The sequence below is a fragment of the Macaca fascicularis genome, chromosome 1 (assembly GCF_037993035.2).
Source record: "Macaca fascicularis isolate 582-1 chromosome 1, T2T-MFA8v1.1".
NCBI classification, from domain to species: domain Eukaryota; kingdom Metazoa; phylum Chordata; class Mammalia; order Primates; family Cercopithecidae; genus Macaca; species Macaca fascicularis.
Window position 1 is genome coordinate 43,420,770 of NC_088375.1, and position 14,660 is coordinate 43,435,429.

The 14,660-nt window shown below is 34.8% G+C and overlaps 1 protein-coding gene across 5 annotated transcripts in view; it reads left to right on the forward strand.

Moving 5' to 3' along the window:
- The window catches only part of HMCN1 (hemicentin 1), a 454,750-nt gene that overhangs the window by 171,015 nt on the left and 269,075 nt on the right, over window positions 1–14,660 (forward strand). For 4 of the 5 annotated variants that reach the window (XM_015447093.4, XM_015447120.4, XM_005540243.5 and 1 more), the window contains exons 5-6: window positions 5,163–5,334; window positions 7,814–7,920. In XM_015447093.4, the coding sequence (XP_015302579.3) occupies window positions 5,163–5,334; window positions 7,814–7,920 (279 nt within the window). Of the gene's footprint in view, window positions 1–5,162; window positions 5,335–7,813; window positions 7,921–14,660 lie in introns of those variants that run through there. The other variant, XM_074031033.1, reaches the window with a different exon arrangement.

Below are 14,660 nucleotides of genomic sequence, written 5' to 3' on the forward strand. Positions count from 1 at the left end.
GCTCAGTAAATGCTTAGTGACTTCAAAGCAAAATTGGAAGCATGGGTTCTATGCTATACTGCAGGATAGGAATGAATTTGAACCCAGAGAGATGGACTCTACTGGTTATCCAGATGGGCATCTCTCTTAGCCAGGTCAGAGGTTTGTAAAGCCTGCCATTGCTATAATGTAGGGTTTACTACAAAACGATTGTCTTGGAAAAGTAGCAAATCTTTTTCATATCAAATACAATATAGATTTAAAGGCTTTAATATTTTTATATAGTGTAACTCTTAACAATTTGCTGCCAAAATGGTGATAAAAATATACAGCTAATCTATTCATTATGTGTGGCATGCTATTTCATTTTAAAAACACCTGCATTGAATTTTTGTTTTTCACTAGCTATTATTTCAGATTCACTCTTGAAAACTGTCAATTTTTTTTTCCTAATGCTAACTCAGAAAATAGAAAGTGAAAGACAAGATTATGGGACCAACAGGCAAGTGCTGCCTTCTTATTAGTTGTGTGTCTTATGAACTTTGGCATGTTTCACTCGTTTTTATTCATCTGTAAAATGGAAATAATTGTAGCTATGTACCTGTGCAAATGGCGGTTGTGAAGATCATTGTAAGACTTTTAGAAGTATCCAACATCTAATAAGCACAGCTGTGTGCTTACTGGTGTTAGTGTTAATTTTACACAATTGTTTTTCTAGATCAGGCTTCACTTGTCAGGTGGATGCATTTACACCTAATCAACTTTCTACCATCACTGAGCTGGAAAAATCTCTATCAAGTGTGACTGAGAAAAATGCATGAATTTTTGCATTTCTTAAAAACTGGCTTAATTATGTGACATTTTCAGCATTTAAAAATCCTAAGCTAAACAACTAAATAAAATAAAAATTCAATACAATGTGATGTTCACATTTAAAACCATGCGTACAGGTTTTAACTATTCAGCTTCAATGCAGAAAATTCAGTGCTGAGAAAGGACTGTCACAAATGCACACAGGGCCAAAATACTGTCTTTTAGCACACATTTAACTCCAGGTAAAGACCTGATTTAAAATTCTTCCCTCCCTTCCATTTTCTCTCTCTCTTGTCCTTTTCTTTCTTCTTTTATCTCTCCCTCCCACACATATTTAATTAAGGAATCTGCTATATTTCATGTACTATATTAGGTTCAGGAACTATAGTAGCAAACAAATCAGCTATGGTCTCTGCCCTCATAGAACTTACAATTTAGAAGGAAAGATGGATAAAAAGTAACAACAGCAACCACAAAATACAAATAAAGGCATAATTGAGAACTGTATTGAACACCTCACCATACTTCCCCTTTCTTGCCAGGAAGACAAAGGATGTCCTGGGGAAATTCATTCAGATGTAATGCATAACATAAGAAATGCTCTTCCAAACAAAGCTATTCTTCAAGTTCGGTTCATGAATATGTATGCAAAAATTGACTTCACTTCTATTCCTACTGTCTTAACATTCATAATAATGTGTGCTGGTTTTGTGCTTTAAAACTGTAATTGTATCTTATTTTAGAGTTGAGTAGATATATTTTTAAGTATTGGTTGTAGCATGGACCGCAAAATCTTTAAACTATGAGAGTACACAAGGGACTTACGTAAAAATATAACTGTTGAGCCAGAATCCAATTTGTTAGATGTTTTAAAGGTACAAGAACTCTGAAATATCAGTTTTTTCATCTATCAAATTAAGGAGGTGGATTAGATGGTCTCGGAGGCCCTTTGTAGATATAAACTGTTACAAATTGTCAGAGAACCATTTTTACATTAAAACTTTTAATGTACTGTATAAACAGTTATCTAGGGATTTAAAAAAGCTTTTGTGTTGATAAAAATGCATAATTTTTAGGCTCTCACATTATTCTAGTTTTATTCTTTCTTCTTTATAATAGAGGATGATTTCTAATCTCATGAGAACATTTCTCATAGTTAGACAATTAGAGATTTTTAATTTTCTTGTGTCTGGCACTCTAAGAAGCCAGAAACCTCACTTATGGTACATTCTGTAGCTTGCAGTGATCTACTTTTATTCACATATTGGTAGTATCTGTATTTTCTAATAAAACAAGTTGCATCTGTTTTCAATTTGATTTTTCTTATAAGTGGATAAAAAAAAGTGATTTGAGACTATTGACAGAAGTCTGCACTATGTCTTTCCCAACAAGTAATATTATGATACATGGTAATCCCTTTGTGAAAGCCTCATAAATGTTGATGAATTGGAAGCATTATTAAGAGTAAACCAAAGCCCGCTTATATTCTGTACCATTTGAACACACTTGCTTCACAAACATGCAGCCAAATTAGGAAGGCTTCCATTTTCCTATGAATACTCAAGACTTGGGGACCTTCATGTGTAACTAACAGACAACAAGATAGCTTTCCAGCAATATATCATAACCTCTCTGCACTGGGTTTGAAGGAAAGATATATTTGTGGAGCCACCCAGGCATAGACTATAAATTTAATGAAGGATGTATGTAAAAAATGACTTCCATCTTTATTAATGCCATTTCATTTCATTATTAAACTTGAAACATCTCACAATTCCTAGTGGTACTTGTTTTCTATTTTTTTTTCTTTTCTATTGAGAATCATTTATGACCAGATTATATGTCTTGTCCTTAAAACAGATATTCTGTCCATTTGTTTAATTTCTCTTCTTTGCCCTCTTCAGTCTCTATATCAGACATTATCCTCAAAATTATTATCAGTTAAATTTATCAAATGCTTTCTGAGGACCAACAACAATCCTTTCTTTTTTTCTTTTCTTTTCTTTTCTTTTCTTTTTTTTTTTTTAGTTAGGCAGACCCTTACAGCCTTGTTTTATGTTGACATAAAAATGTCAACACTCTGATTACTAAAATATGTGTTCTATGTATGGTCAATGTTAGTTACAGTCAGTCTGGTCTCTAGTCATATGGACGGATTTGATAAGCAGAGTGATCCATACCCTTCTCTTCAAGCATGATAGATCATTAAGAACCCATTTTTCAAAAATGGCATCTGCTTCATTAAACAAATATGTTTTATTTCATATGTAAAATTCCATGTTCTTTGTAAGGTTAAATTTTGGGGAAATACGTCATATGATTTATGGGGTAATTAGTTGTATTAAATTTTGTTTTTTTGCTCAATTCATCCGTGATGACACTACAGATTTTTCTTTTTAAAATATCATTTCAGTGTGTCACTCCTCTGCTTGAAGCCCTTTAGTCATTTTCATGGGATCTCTAGGATGAAATCCAAATGTCATAGCCTGACTTAAAATTACCATCCATTGTCTGGTCCTGACACAGACTTCCAGCCTCATCTTCTTTTTTATCTGAGCACTTCACTGCAGCCAGATGTAGTCACTCATGTTCCCAACATATTTGGACTACTTCTGTCTCTGTCTCAGTGTTCTTGCTCAGATTCTCTCTTCTGTCTGGTTTGAATTTGCCTCTTTCGTTATTTACAGAAAACTTTTCTGTCTTTCATAGTCAGATTACTTTACTTTGCCTGTGAAGTCATTGCTGAAACACTTCAGCAATGGCCAAAACAACTAGGGGAAGGGAAGGGAATTTAGCTGGGGAGGGAGAAAGCTAAGATTATATAAGTATGTGGACTGTGAAAACACTGTGATGTGGCATTACTGTGTGGAAGTACTGTGAGGGCATTTTATGTACATTTTTTCAACAGCATTTCTTGTATTATGAATTTCTTTTATTTAATAAGAACATAAGTATTATTACCATTATGACCAGTTTCATTGACATTAGTATATACACACCTTTATCATGTATAGAGCACAATACTTTGTTTTGGATACACAAAGAAATAGGAGATACAGTTTTTGATACTGGAGCAAGGACAGGAATTTTTATGAAAAATATAAGAAATGCAAAACATTCGGGAAATCTGAGTCCTAATGACTAAAAACGTGGTAATCAATACTTAGTACCTGGAAAAGTATCTTGAACAATAAACATTTATTTTATGATGAATGTGATTGCTTCATAGTGTTATGTGATAAGTCTTAGATGCTTCCCTTATCCTTAGAGGGAAAGAAAAGGAAAAACAATAAAAGAATACTTTTCACAGAAAATAAAAATGTTGCACAGTATTTATTGCTTGGTTACTTGATATGTGACCACCTATACTGAAATTTCAAAAAATGTTTTTGTTTAATCATTAATAGCTTGACTTTAGCTTACTCTCCAGCTCTGTTCAGTGTCTTATGCCTCATTACAAAAGAAAATTTTCATAGTGATAAGCAGTCTTAAGGGATACATAAACCAGAGAAAGATGAGGTGACCAAAGGTTATCGTGACTTAAAATTGTAAGATCATCCAAGGAGTACCTGTACAGACATGCAGTATTTGTCTAAAGGGAAATTGTCTTTGTTAGTACAGAAACTTTCTATGGATTCAAAGTTTTTCTTGTTCACAGTGAGGCATTAACACCTTTTTATAACCCACTTTCTTAATGATTTTTAAAGACTCTTTTTCAAGAATACACTACTTGGTATTAAATCCTAACCTGAAATATTTTTCTATTCTCTTTAATGCAGTGCTTTTCCCATTATATTGTTACTTATTCACTTTATTATAAAAATGACTATTTTAGTGACATTGCAATTATTTTTCTATAATTAGTATGCCGTAATATAATACACTATATGTAATTACAGTATAATACAATAATTAATATGCCCAATTTAGTTAAATTGGATTTGATAATTTGCTAAGTGGGTTTCTTTTACAAATTGCATCTGGAAGAAATAAAATCTGGAAAGAAAGAATAGAAGAAGGGATTGCACATGTTAGCACTACTGTGTTTTTAAATAGGTTCTTATCTCTTGAGACATAGCAAACTGTCAGTAATATCTCTGCGTGTCTCCCCTCACTGATTTTGTAGTCTCATTTCGAATGTATTATTCAAGATAGAAAACTTGAAATTTGAACATGGGTTAAACCAGCATTTTGTTTTGAATCTACACTAACCAGAATTAGAGTCCTATCTTCAGTAATGACTGAAATAAATTTCACACTAGTCCAGGATGTGCCGGAGTCATTTGATTACCCAAAGTACCTGAAACAGCAATGATATAAAACTGCGAATGTTTTCTGATAACACTTACACTTCTCTTTTTCTCTTATAGGTATTAAAATGGGTAGAAGAAGCAGTACAGGCCTCCAAAGTTCACCTCTTATCCACAGATCATTTGGAACAGGCTGTAAATACTTGGAGAATTCCTTTTGATCCCAGCCTAAAAGAGGTCACTGTGTCTTTGAGTGGACCTTCTCCAGTGATTGAAATTCGCAATCCTTTAGGTGAGATATATCAACCATCACATAATAAAATACAAAATACATAGAGGGTAAAATACTTTTCACACACTTGTTTTTGTCAAGTTAATGCCAACTTCATGAATAAATTCAATAAATTCGGATGTGGCTAAGGAAGGTGTTTAAAAAATGTAACATTTTGAAAGTGCTAGCTATTGTTGAATTAACATGAGATCCAAAAAGGTAAAACTTCTCATATTTAAGCAGATCACATTTAGTAAATTAATTATATTTAAATGATACAAAATAAAAATATTTAAATAAAACCTGAAAGTTTATATGAGGAGATATTTTACAGTAACTTATTCTGTCAAATTCAGTATTTTACATTATTTTTAAATGACTCACACCGAATAACTCTTAAAATAACTAATTTTCCACTCTATTATTTTCTTGATAAATTTTAATTTTACAGAAGATATTTGTTAAAAACCAAATTTATATTCTTAGTAAAGGGAACTTTTAATTCACTTTGCCTCTTTACTTAAGTATATTTTATAACCATATGATTTGTTTGGTACAATTGCTAGTTGATAACTACAATAAGATTTACATCTAATAGCAATCTAGTAAAGACAGAAATCTTTAATCTTTTCTTAACATTTTCATTTAGAAATTTTTTAACCTAATATTTGCAAAATAGTTATATTTCCACCATGGCTTTATTTGTGTATTTTTTCTCTGTATTTATAAATAGAGAGGAGGATAACTGGTTTTCTTACTTTGTCTTAGAAGAAAATAACTAATTTCCAAAAGAAAACAACCTATGAAATTGTTCTCAGAGGCCACAAACACATTAAAATTTACAAGACAAATACAATGTCTTTCTCAAGACTTCTACAAGTTTGACCTTATAAATGGATTTTCCTGTTGAAGTAGCATTCTACTCCAATAACATCCATGTTACCGAGGAAAGAGTTGTGTTTTCTACTACCTGGAGACTCAGAGTACCTGTACCCATTGCATTATTTTTCTACTACTTTAAAAAGTCATTGGGCATACAATGATTGTAAAACTTTTGATTCAAACATAGGATGCTTATAACTTCTTTCTTTCCTTCTTTCCTCCCTCCCTCCTTCCTTCCTTCCTTCCTTCCTTCCTTCCTTCCTTCCTTTCTTTCTTTCTTTCTTTTTCTTTCTTTCTTTCTTTCTTTCTTTCTTTCTTTCTTTCTTTCTTTCTTTCTTTCTTTCTTTCTTTCTTTCTTTCTTTTCTTTCTTTCTTTCTTTCTTTTTCTTTCTTTCTTTTTCTTTCTTTCTTTTTCTTTCTTCCTTCCTTCCTTCTTTCCTTCCTTCCTTCCTTCCTTCCTTCCTTCCTTCCTTCCTTCCTTCCTTCCTTCCTTCCTTTCTTTCTTTCTCTTTCTTTTTCTTCTTTTTCTTTCTTTTTTCTTTTTTGACATGGCGTCTTGCTCTGTTGCCCAGGCTGGAGTGCAGTAGCATGACCTCAGCTCATTGCAACCTCCGCCTCCTGGGTTCAAGTGATTCTCCTGCCTCAGCCTCCTGAGTAGCTGGGATTACAGGTGCACACCACCACACCTGGCTAATTTTTGTATTTTTAGTAGAGACGGAGTTTCACCATGTTGGTCAGGCTGTTTTCGAAATCCTTACCTTGTGATCTGCCCACCTCAGCCTCCCAGAGTGTTGGGATTACAGGCATGAGCCACCACACCTGGCCTAACTTATTTATTTATATAACTAGAGAAGTAGTCCATGGGAAAGTCAAGAGTGAGGTGAAAAACTGAACTGTGGCTTAATTCCAAATTTGCTTTTCCTCTCTTCTAAGTTCCAACTATTGGACACTTTAGATAAATGTCAGGTCAGTAGGCGATGGTATCGTGCTACTTCATTACACTGCCTCCTTTAATTATTCCTATGACAGATAAAAGCCTTCTCCTGTGCTTCATGGGAAACCGGTTAAGGTTTTACACTTTGTGTAAAGATGCCCAGGGCTCTCATGTTAGTAATACTTTGATTGCTCTCCAGAATGACATTTATTCTGGTTTGCTGTGTTTGCCATCTATTTAATCTAAATATCTCTAGTGACTCTGTGTAACTTTTTTGGTAACCGTAGTAGTTACTATTTAGGCTGGCTTCGGAAATATGATTACAGTCTGCTAATTGTTATTCTCATTTGATGATCAAATCAGCATAACAAATAGTAATCTGTTATTTCAGTTTCTAATGCCCGGACACCCTAAAATTAAGTATATTTTAGAAATAAATAAAATAATGTTTTGAGTTATGGGTATAAGTGTCAATCAGGTCATAGATACTGGAAATTGAATGTGTTTTAGCCACAGTATAGAAAATAAAGGCTCTTTGGGTTAGTTTGCAGCACACTTTAGTAAAACATGTGCCAGTGTTATTTGAAATTTGATCATGCTCTTAGTTTTGTGTAGTGTTAAATTAGCTAATATACATAGCTGAGAGAAGGATTGTGCTTGTTACCTTTACGTTCTGTCTTTCAGGGAAGCTGATCAAAAAGGGATTTGGCCTGAATGAGCTATTAAATATCCATAACTCTGCCAAAGTAGTGAATGTGAAAGAGCCAGAGGCTGGAATGTGGACAGTGAAGGTACTGTTACTTCACAAAGTTTGTTTATTATTTTATTTTGAAGTTGGCATGTTTCATGAAGTATACACAGTGGTTTTTTTAAACATAAACTCTTGCTATCGTGGAGAGTGCTTGTAATAAAAAGCAATGTACATAGGTGTTTGTAGGAGGTGTCTTGATCACATGAATTTGGTAGTTTTCAGTTTGAGGACCATGAACATCATCATTGCCACACGATACACTTACAATTCTCAGATAGTTTTCCTATCATCAAATCTGTAGATTTATTTTATTATCTACTTCATGCTTACAAAATAATCAGAGATGGAGCCAACAGAGAATAACGGTTAGAGCCATAGGCTGTGTTGTGAAACTGCCTGGGTTTGGATCTTAACACCACGCCTTCACAGCTGCACTGCCTGGGGAACAGAACTTCTCTGTGCATGGCTTTCCTTCTCTGTCATGTGGGGATGGTAGTCACAGTCCTTTACTTTACAGAATTGGTCTGAGGATTAAATTAATATGATACAGCTGAAATAGTATTGTTTCTGTTTCAAAGCAAGCATTCAAGTGCTGTGTTGGCTTTTTTTATTTGGTGGATTTCTATTCATTTTTTTTCTTTAGCACAATGTGGTATTTGTATCCTAAACTTAAGTGGTATATATTTCCTTTAAGAAAGCATTGTATTTTGGCAGTATGGAGGAAAAAGATACACTCAAAATTTAAGATACCATAAATCAGAGATCTAGTTCTGCCGCAGATTCTGTGTGTGTCCCACTGTGGCGGATGCCCTGAGTGACTTGCCCATATTTCTCAGGCTTTTCAGCGTACTTCCCGATCTAGTATCTGCATTTCTGTGTCTTCAGAGGTTTTTTCCTAGAACAGGAAAAGGTTGTTCTGCTGAGGAATTAACACCCCTCAGGAGCAGCTATTAGCACCTGAAGGGAACACACTCCAGGTGTCCACTGTGGGAAAAGGCTTAAAACACACCCTTTGAGGGCCTCTTCCCGTTCCTGCATTATCTCCCCTCTTGCTATTAGCATTCTTTCCAGCTGTCAAATAAACAACTTGCTCTAGAATCTTTCTGAAGATATCCTGTACATTGTTTACTCTTTCATTGTCTTTTTTTTAACATAAAAAATTGAATTAATGGTATCATAATTCAAATGATAGAGCTGCTGTGAAAGTATGTGTAGCTGATATACTGTAGAAATTCAAGGAGCCATTTTTCATGCCAGTTTTTTTTTTTTAAAAGAATATCTCTATTAATGTCCCCAGTTTAAAGAATGAATGTTTATCTTGTAAATCGATTCAAATCCTAAGATACTAGTTTTTTATTCTCAGAACTCTAAGCCCTGCAGGAAAAATAGAAACTCTTGTATAGATTATTTCAAGGTGGATAATATAAGGGTATAGGTGAAAAGGCATGTGAAAGAAAATCTGGTAATTTCTTAATGAATGGGCCAGAAACGACCCTACCTGCCTGTTTTTTTCCACCCAGTTCCTTGCACATAGTGCCTAGTATTTATTGAGTGTATTAGATTGACGAATTGTTTTGCTGCTACAATGTTTTAAATAAATGTGGCCAAATTTTATGTAATGGTTATTTTGACTAACTTGCCAAAAATATCACCACTAGCATTGAGTCTGACTTTTTGTGACCACAGTAGGAAGGAATTACAAGTGTCGAGTCTCTTCATCCCTCAAATACTTTAATTTAAGCATGACTTAGCCAACAGTATCTTGAGCTAGCAAGTCCACTGGAATAATTTTTTCTTGCTTTCTGAATATTGGCCTTAAGTAATCCATTATTGACTGTGAAATACATGCACGTGATGCCATTCTTCCATGTTAGTAGCAATTTATTGTGCAGTACTTGTACCTATTTCCAGGTGATTTGGATTGCTACCAGTGGTATTTCCTCTAGTAAAACTCTTGCCTAGAGGAGGGATATTGCATGTCTGTTATTTTACCTTGTGCCTCACACAAGTATTCATTCAGTCATCCATTCAATAAACATTTACTGACTGCTCTTGGCCATGTTCTGTGCTACTTACTTAATGGACATGAAGCACATTTTAATTGATAATTAGAACAGAGAAGTAATGAGGATTAGTTTTATGAGTGAGCAGAGGCTTTGATCAGGTGAGGAGGTGACGAGAACTCTGTTTAGACAAGTCTCTAAGCTCAGTCTCCTATAATTAAGGGAACAATAAAAAGACACAGTATCTATTATCATTTTATCTTAAATTTTTATCTAGCCCTCACCAAAAGAGCCTCCAGCTCTGATTTACAGTATTTCTAGTGTAGGATTAGTGCTTACAATAAGAAAACAAAGAGTAAGCATTATAATGAAACTGAAAAATAATAAACTTATTTTGCTTCTATATGAAATACCAAAAGAATGTATCAGGTTGATGCAAAGGAAATTGAACTGAATCTGATGACATAAAATCTGTTGACTTTGGATTTCCCTTTTGGATGTCTGATGAATGATAAATGTTTTACATGTGCACTTTCTCAAGATGGGAAATGTCTGAGATTAGATAGTGTATCCCTGGTGCTATCTCCCATGCGCTCGACTATCTGGAAAAGATCTGCTCTATCACTAAAATTAATAGTGGCTTTTTGAATGTTTCACATACAGTTTTTGTATGTGAAAATATGGAGAACGATCTATTACTCAACATTACCATGGTATTCAAGGACCACCCAATTGAGCCTTAAGCCAGTCTTTCTAGTTATCTTCTATCACTTGTTTTCACATTCTTACCATATATAATTTTGTACTGTCTCTCTCCCCCCCACCACATTCTCTTACCCCATGCTTTCTTCCAAGCTTTTCCTTCCCTTTATAATAATGCCTTTTCTTCCATTCTGACTTATAACTATCCCACAGAGTTCACCTCAAATAACAAAACTTTCATCAAACTTTGTCAGATTTTTTTTCCTTAAAATGCTCTTTTCTCTCTGGCTTTCTATTAAATTTTTCTGCGCTTCCCTTTTGGATTAATTTCTCCCTTGTCATTTTTATTTCTATAAATATTTTCTGTCTCTCTTTTTCTATAGATCAGATTTTGCCACTAGTATATGCCACAGTGCCTGAGAAAGAACTACATAAATATTTATGAATAAAAATTAATACATTTATTCTGAGGATATCCAGGGAAGTAGGCAGAAGAACTGGTTTAGTTAGCCTATAGTGGAGGTGCTAGCATGGAACACTAATACGTTTAACGATTTAAAATGATAAGAGAGTGGCAGTTTCTTTTCTTTTGTGATTTTTCTGGTAAGTACTTTACTGTTCCGTCTTAGGGCACTTTCACTAAGCAGAGATAATGAGTCAACTCATTTGTATAATTCACATAAACACTCAAATGTTTTAGGTTTCCTCTGATGCAGGTAAAGCATGTTAAAAAGAAGTAACTGGAAATAACATAAAGTTTTATTAAAAACAGAAGAGAAGATTGTTTTATGCTCCTAAATTTCCATTTGTAGGAAAGCTACAGATCATGGATCTTATTTCTGAGAAGCAATATGTTTTTTCCATTCAGCAACTAATATAGAGTATTAGAATGTAACCACAGAAACTCTTGAGCCAAATTTTGTCCTCTGCTTTTTAAAGGAAACTCCCTGCAAAGACATTAGATAATTGTCAGCACCCAATGGGTTTAGGTAGTACAAATGTTTATATTAGTCTAGGATCATCAGTGTGATCATTTAATTTAACATATCCCCTGGGATATGTTTCTATTAAGTATATTTGGATAAACTGTCTTTAGATAATCTCCCAAGTACAGAAAGGCGTGTACCCAACCACATAATTATACTGAGATTCTGAGACTAGTAGAAATATTTTGGTTTTGGATAGTTACGTTGGTAGCCAGAGCCTACTAATGCATTTTCTACAGGGTAAGGATATTTTAAAAATCCTACTCAAGTGGCATAAGCTTGTTTAGGAATCATAATTAAATCAACCTCAAGTCTGAAAGGACCACACATGAAGATTATTATGCTGGCCTCCTATTAGTCTTTCCTGGTGACTCTTATGAATAAGCCTGTAGTTTATACAAGGTGTGTTAAGTAAATAGATTAGGTGTAGCATTAGTGTTTTGGGTCAGGGGAATGTTTGATAATAGATTTTTCCTGGATAATTTTCCAGTTTTTTGGCCTGTCAATATCAGACTGTCAACTAAATAGAATGCTTCCTTTATAAAAAAGATATGTGTACACTTAGGTACACATGCACTTGGGTATATGTAAATTTATATGCATATGTGTGTGCATATATGTGTGTGTGTGTGTGTATTTAAGCAGAATTTATGTTTTGAATACATTTCCTTATCACACATTTCTCCAAGCGCATAATGCCCAACAAAATAATGGTATTTAAATCTAGCTTCCATGATTGTGTCTTTGTCTGACACAATGCCTAACTCACAGTAGGTTCTTAATAAATATTTTATTGGAACCATCTATTCTTTAATTTGGAAAGAATTTAAAACTTAAGAGCAAATTTTGAAAAGAGGTGGACATCTATTTGAATTCAAGATTCATTACTTAATGTCTTTTTGTTCGTGGAGAAATTACTTAACGTCTCTAAGTCTGAGGAAAGTGGGGTAAAATAATGGCTACTCAATATTGTCATGGTTAAATGAGATATTGGTAAAGTGCTTCAGCAGTTTCTGATTCATGAATTAGTTGTTGCTAATAATGTTGGCACATGAATTCTGACAGGTTAATTAGTTATTCTTTTGAATATATGTAAATCATACATTGTATCTTTACTTTCCTTTAATGCATATATACTTGAATTTTTCTTTAGTTTTTGTGTTTGTCTTACTTTGGGCACATTTACCATTTTATAAAACATTGAAACTCTGTTGGAGAGAGAAAAACCATCCCTATCAATCAAATTTTAATTCAATTTATAAAAGGTAAGGTTTCATATTTAGTGCTAGGAGGAATTCTCACTGGCTTAGTACAAGAAGGTTAATTCCTCACTAATGTTCTGTGTTCCATGGGGTCTGGTAGAGTATTCTGCTTCACAGTCACTCAGGAACCCAAGCTGATGGTGGCTCTACCATAATTTAGAACATGCAGCATCTTCAGTCACTTAATGAGGGAAAAACCTGGAGGATGTGGCAGTGAATAAATAAAAAGAAATTTGTTACTTTTGTCTCATCCCAGAAGCGACACATTTCACTCCCTTATTACCCAGTAGGCAAGCTGTTATTGTGGCCTAATGGTATACTAGAGCTGGCTCATAACGACTCCTGGAGAGTCAATGATACATTTCTCTTCTAGCTCTGTGTTCAGCAACATCATGTTGGGAGCTAGCAATCAGCTATGATGGGAACATTTACACCACAGAAATTGAAAAATGACAAAAATTAGGGTTTTTTTTGTTAGAGAGGAATTTATTAGTACCTCACTGACCTGACTTTTCCTAACTGAAAGGGTACTCAGAAATGTAGAATGGCAAAGAAATAGTTGGAGAATGTTATTGTTTTATATGCCATAGGGTGTAAATCTACCCAGGAATTATGTTATTCCAAAATACCATGCACAGACTTAGGTACCTGAGAAAGACATTGAACTTGGAATAATTGCCATTTAAGTTGCTATCTATACCTAGATAAATATCATTCTTTTGAGCCTCTGTTTCTTTGTAGTTCCATAAAATTATCTTTGGATATAATAGGGTTTTAAGAGATAATGTGTGAACATACTTAGCATAATGCATCTAGAAACATTTAGTGAATTCTTGATGAGTATGGCATTAGCTGGTCTGAGGAAAATCTAAGAAAAAACATCAACACTAGGTGCATGGATGGTTTTCATGTCATTTATTAAACCTACAAAACCTACATTTATCACATGCCTCCTGAGTGACATTCTGTGGTGATGAATATGAAATAGTTACTGCCTTGAAGGGACTTTCAATGTAGGCAGGCATTTAACAGGCCTTTGCCTTTAAACTAAGAAGTAAATCCATCTGCAGTAGAGCTGACCAGGAAGATCTGAGCTGAGATCTCAGAGGAGCAAGTAATTTTCCGCTGGAGCTCTCCATGGTGCTTGTTCCATTGTCCTTCAGCCTGTCCTGCTCCTTCATTCTTGGTAGTCTCACTCCAATTCAGAAACCTAGACTCTGGTTCACTCTGCTCCTTCTTTTCCCTTACTGCATTGTAGGTCAAGGCTACCTATTTACAACTTTAGGATACCAATATGTATCTCTGTATGAGGGTTCTCCAGAAGGACAGAAATAATAGGATACATACATATATGAAAGGGAGCTTATTAGGAAGAACTGGCTCACACAATCTCAAGTCAAAGTCCCACAATAGGCCATCTGCAAGCTGGGGAAGAAAGAAGCCAGTAGTGACTCAGTCCATGTCCAAAACCCTCAAAAGCAGGGAAGCCAACAGTGATGCCTTGAGTCTGTGACCAAAGGCCTGAGAGCCCCTTGGACTCAGTGGTGTAAGTCCAAGAGTCCAAAGGCCGAAGAACCTGGAGTCTGTTGTCCAAGGGCAGGAGGAATGGAAGAAAGCATCCATCATGGGAGAAAGGCAAAAGCCAGAAGACTCAGCAAGCCAGCTTATCCCACCTTCTTCCACTTGCTTTGTTCCAGTCGTGCTGGCAGCCAACTAGATAGTGCCCACCCACATTGAGGGGGGTCTTCCTCCCCCAGTACATTGACTCAAATGTCAGTCTCCTTTGGCAACACCCTCACAGATGCACCCAGAAAGAATACTTTACCA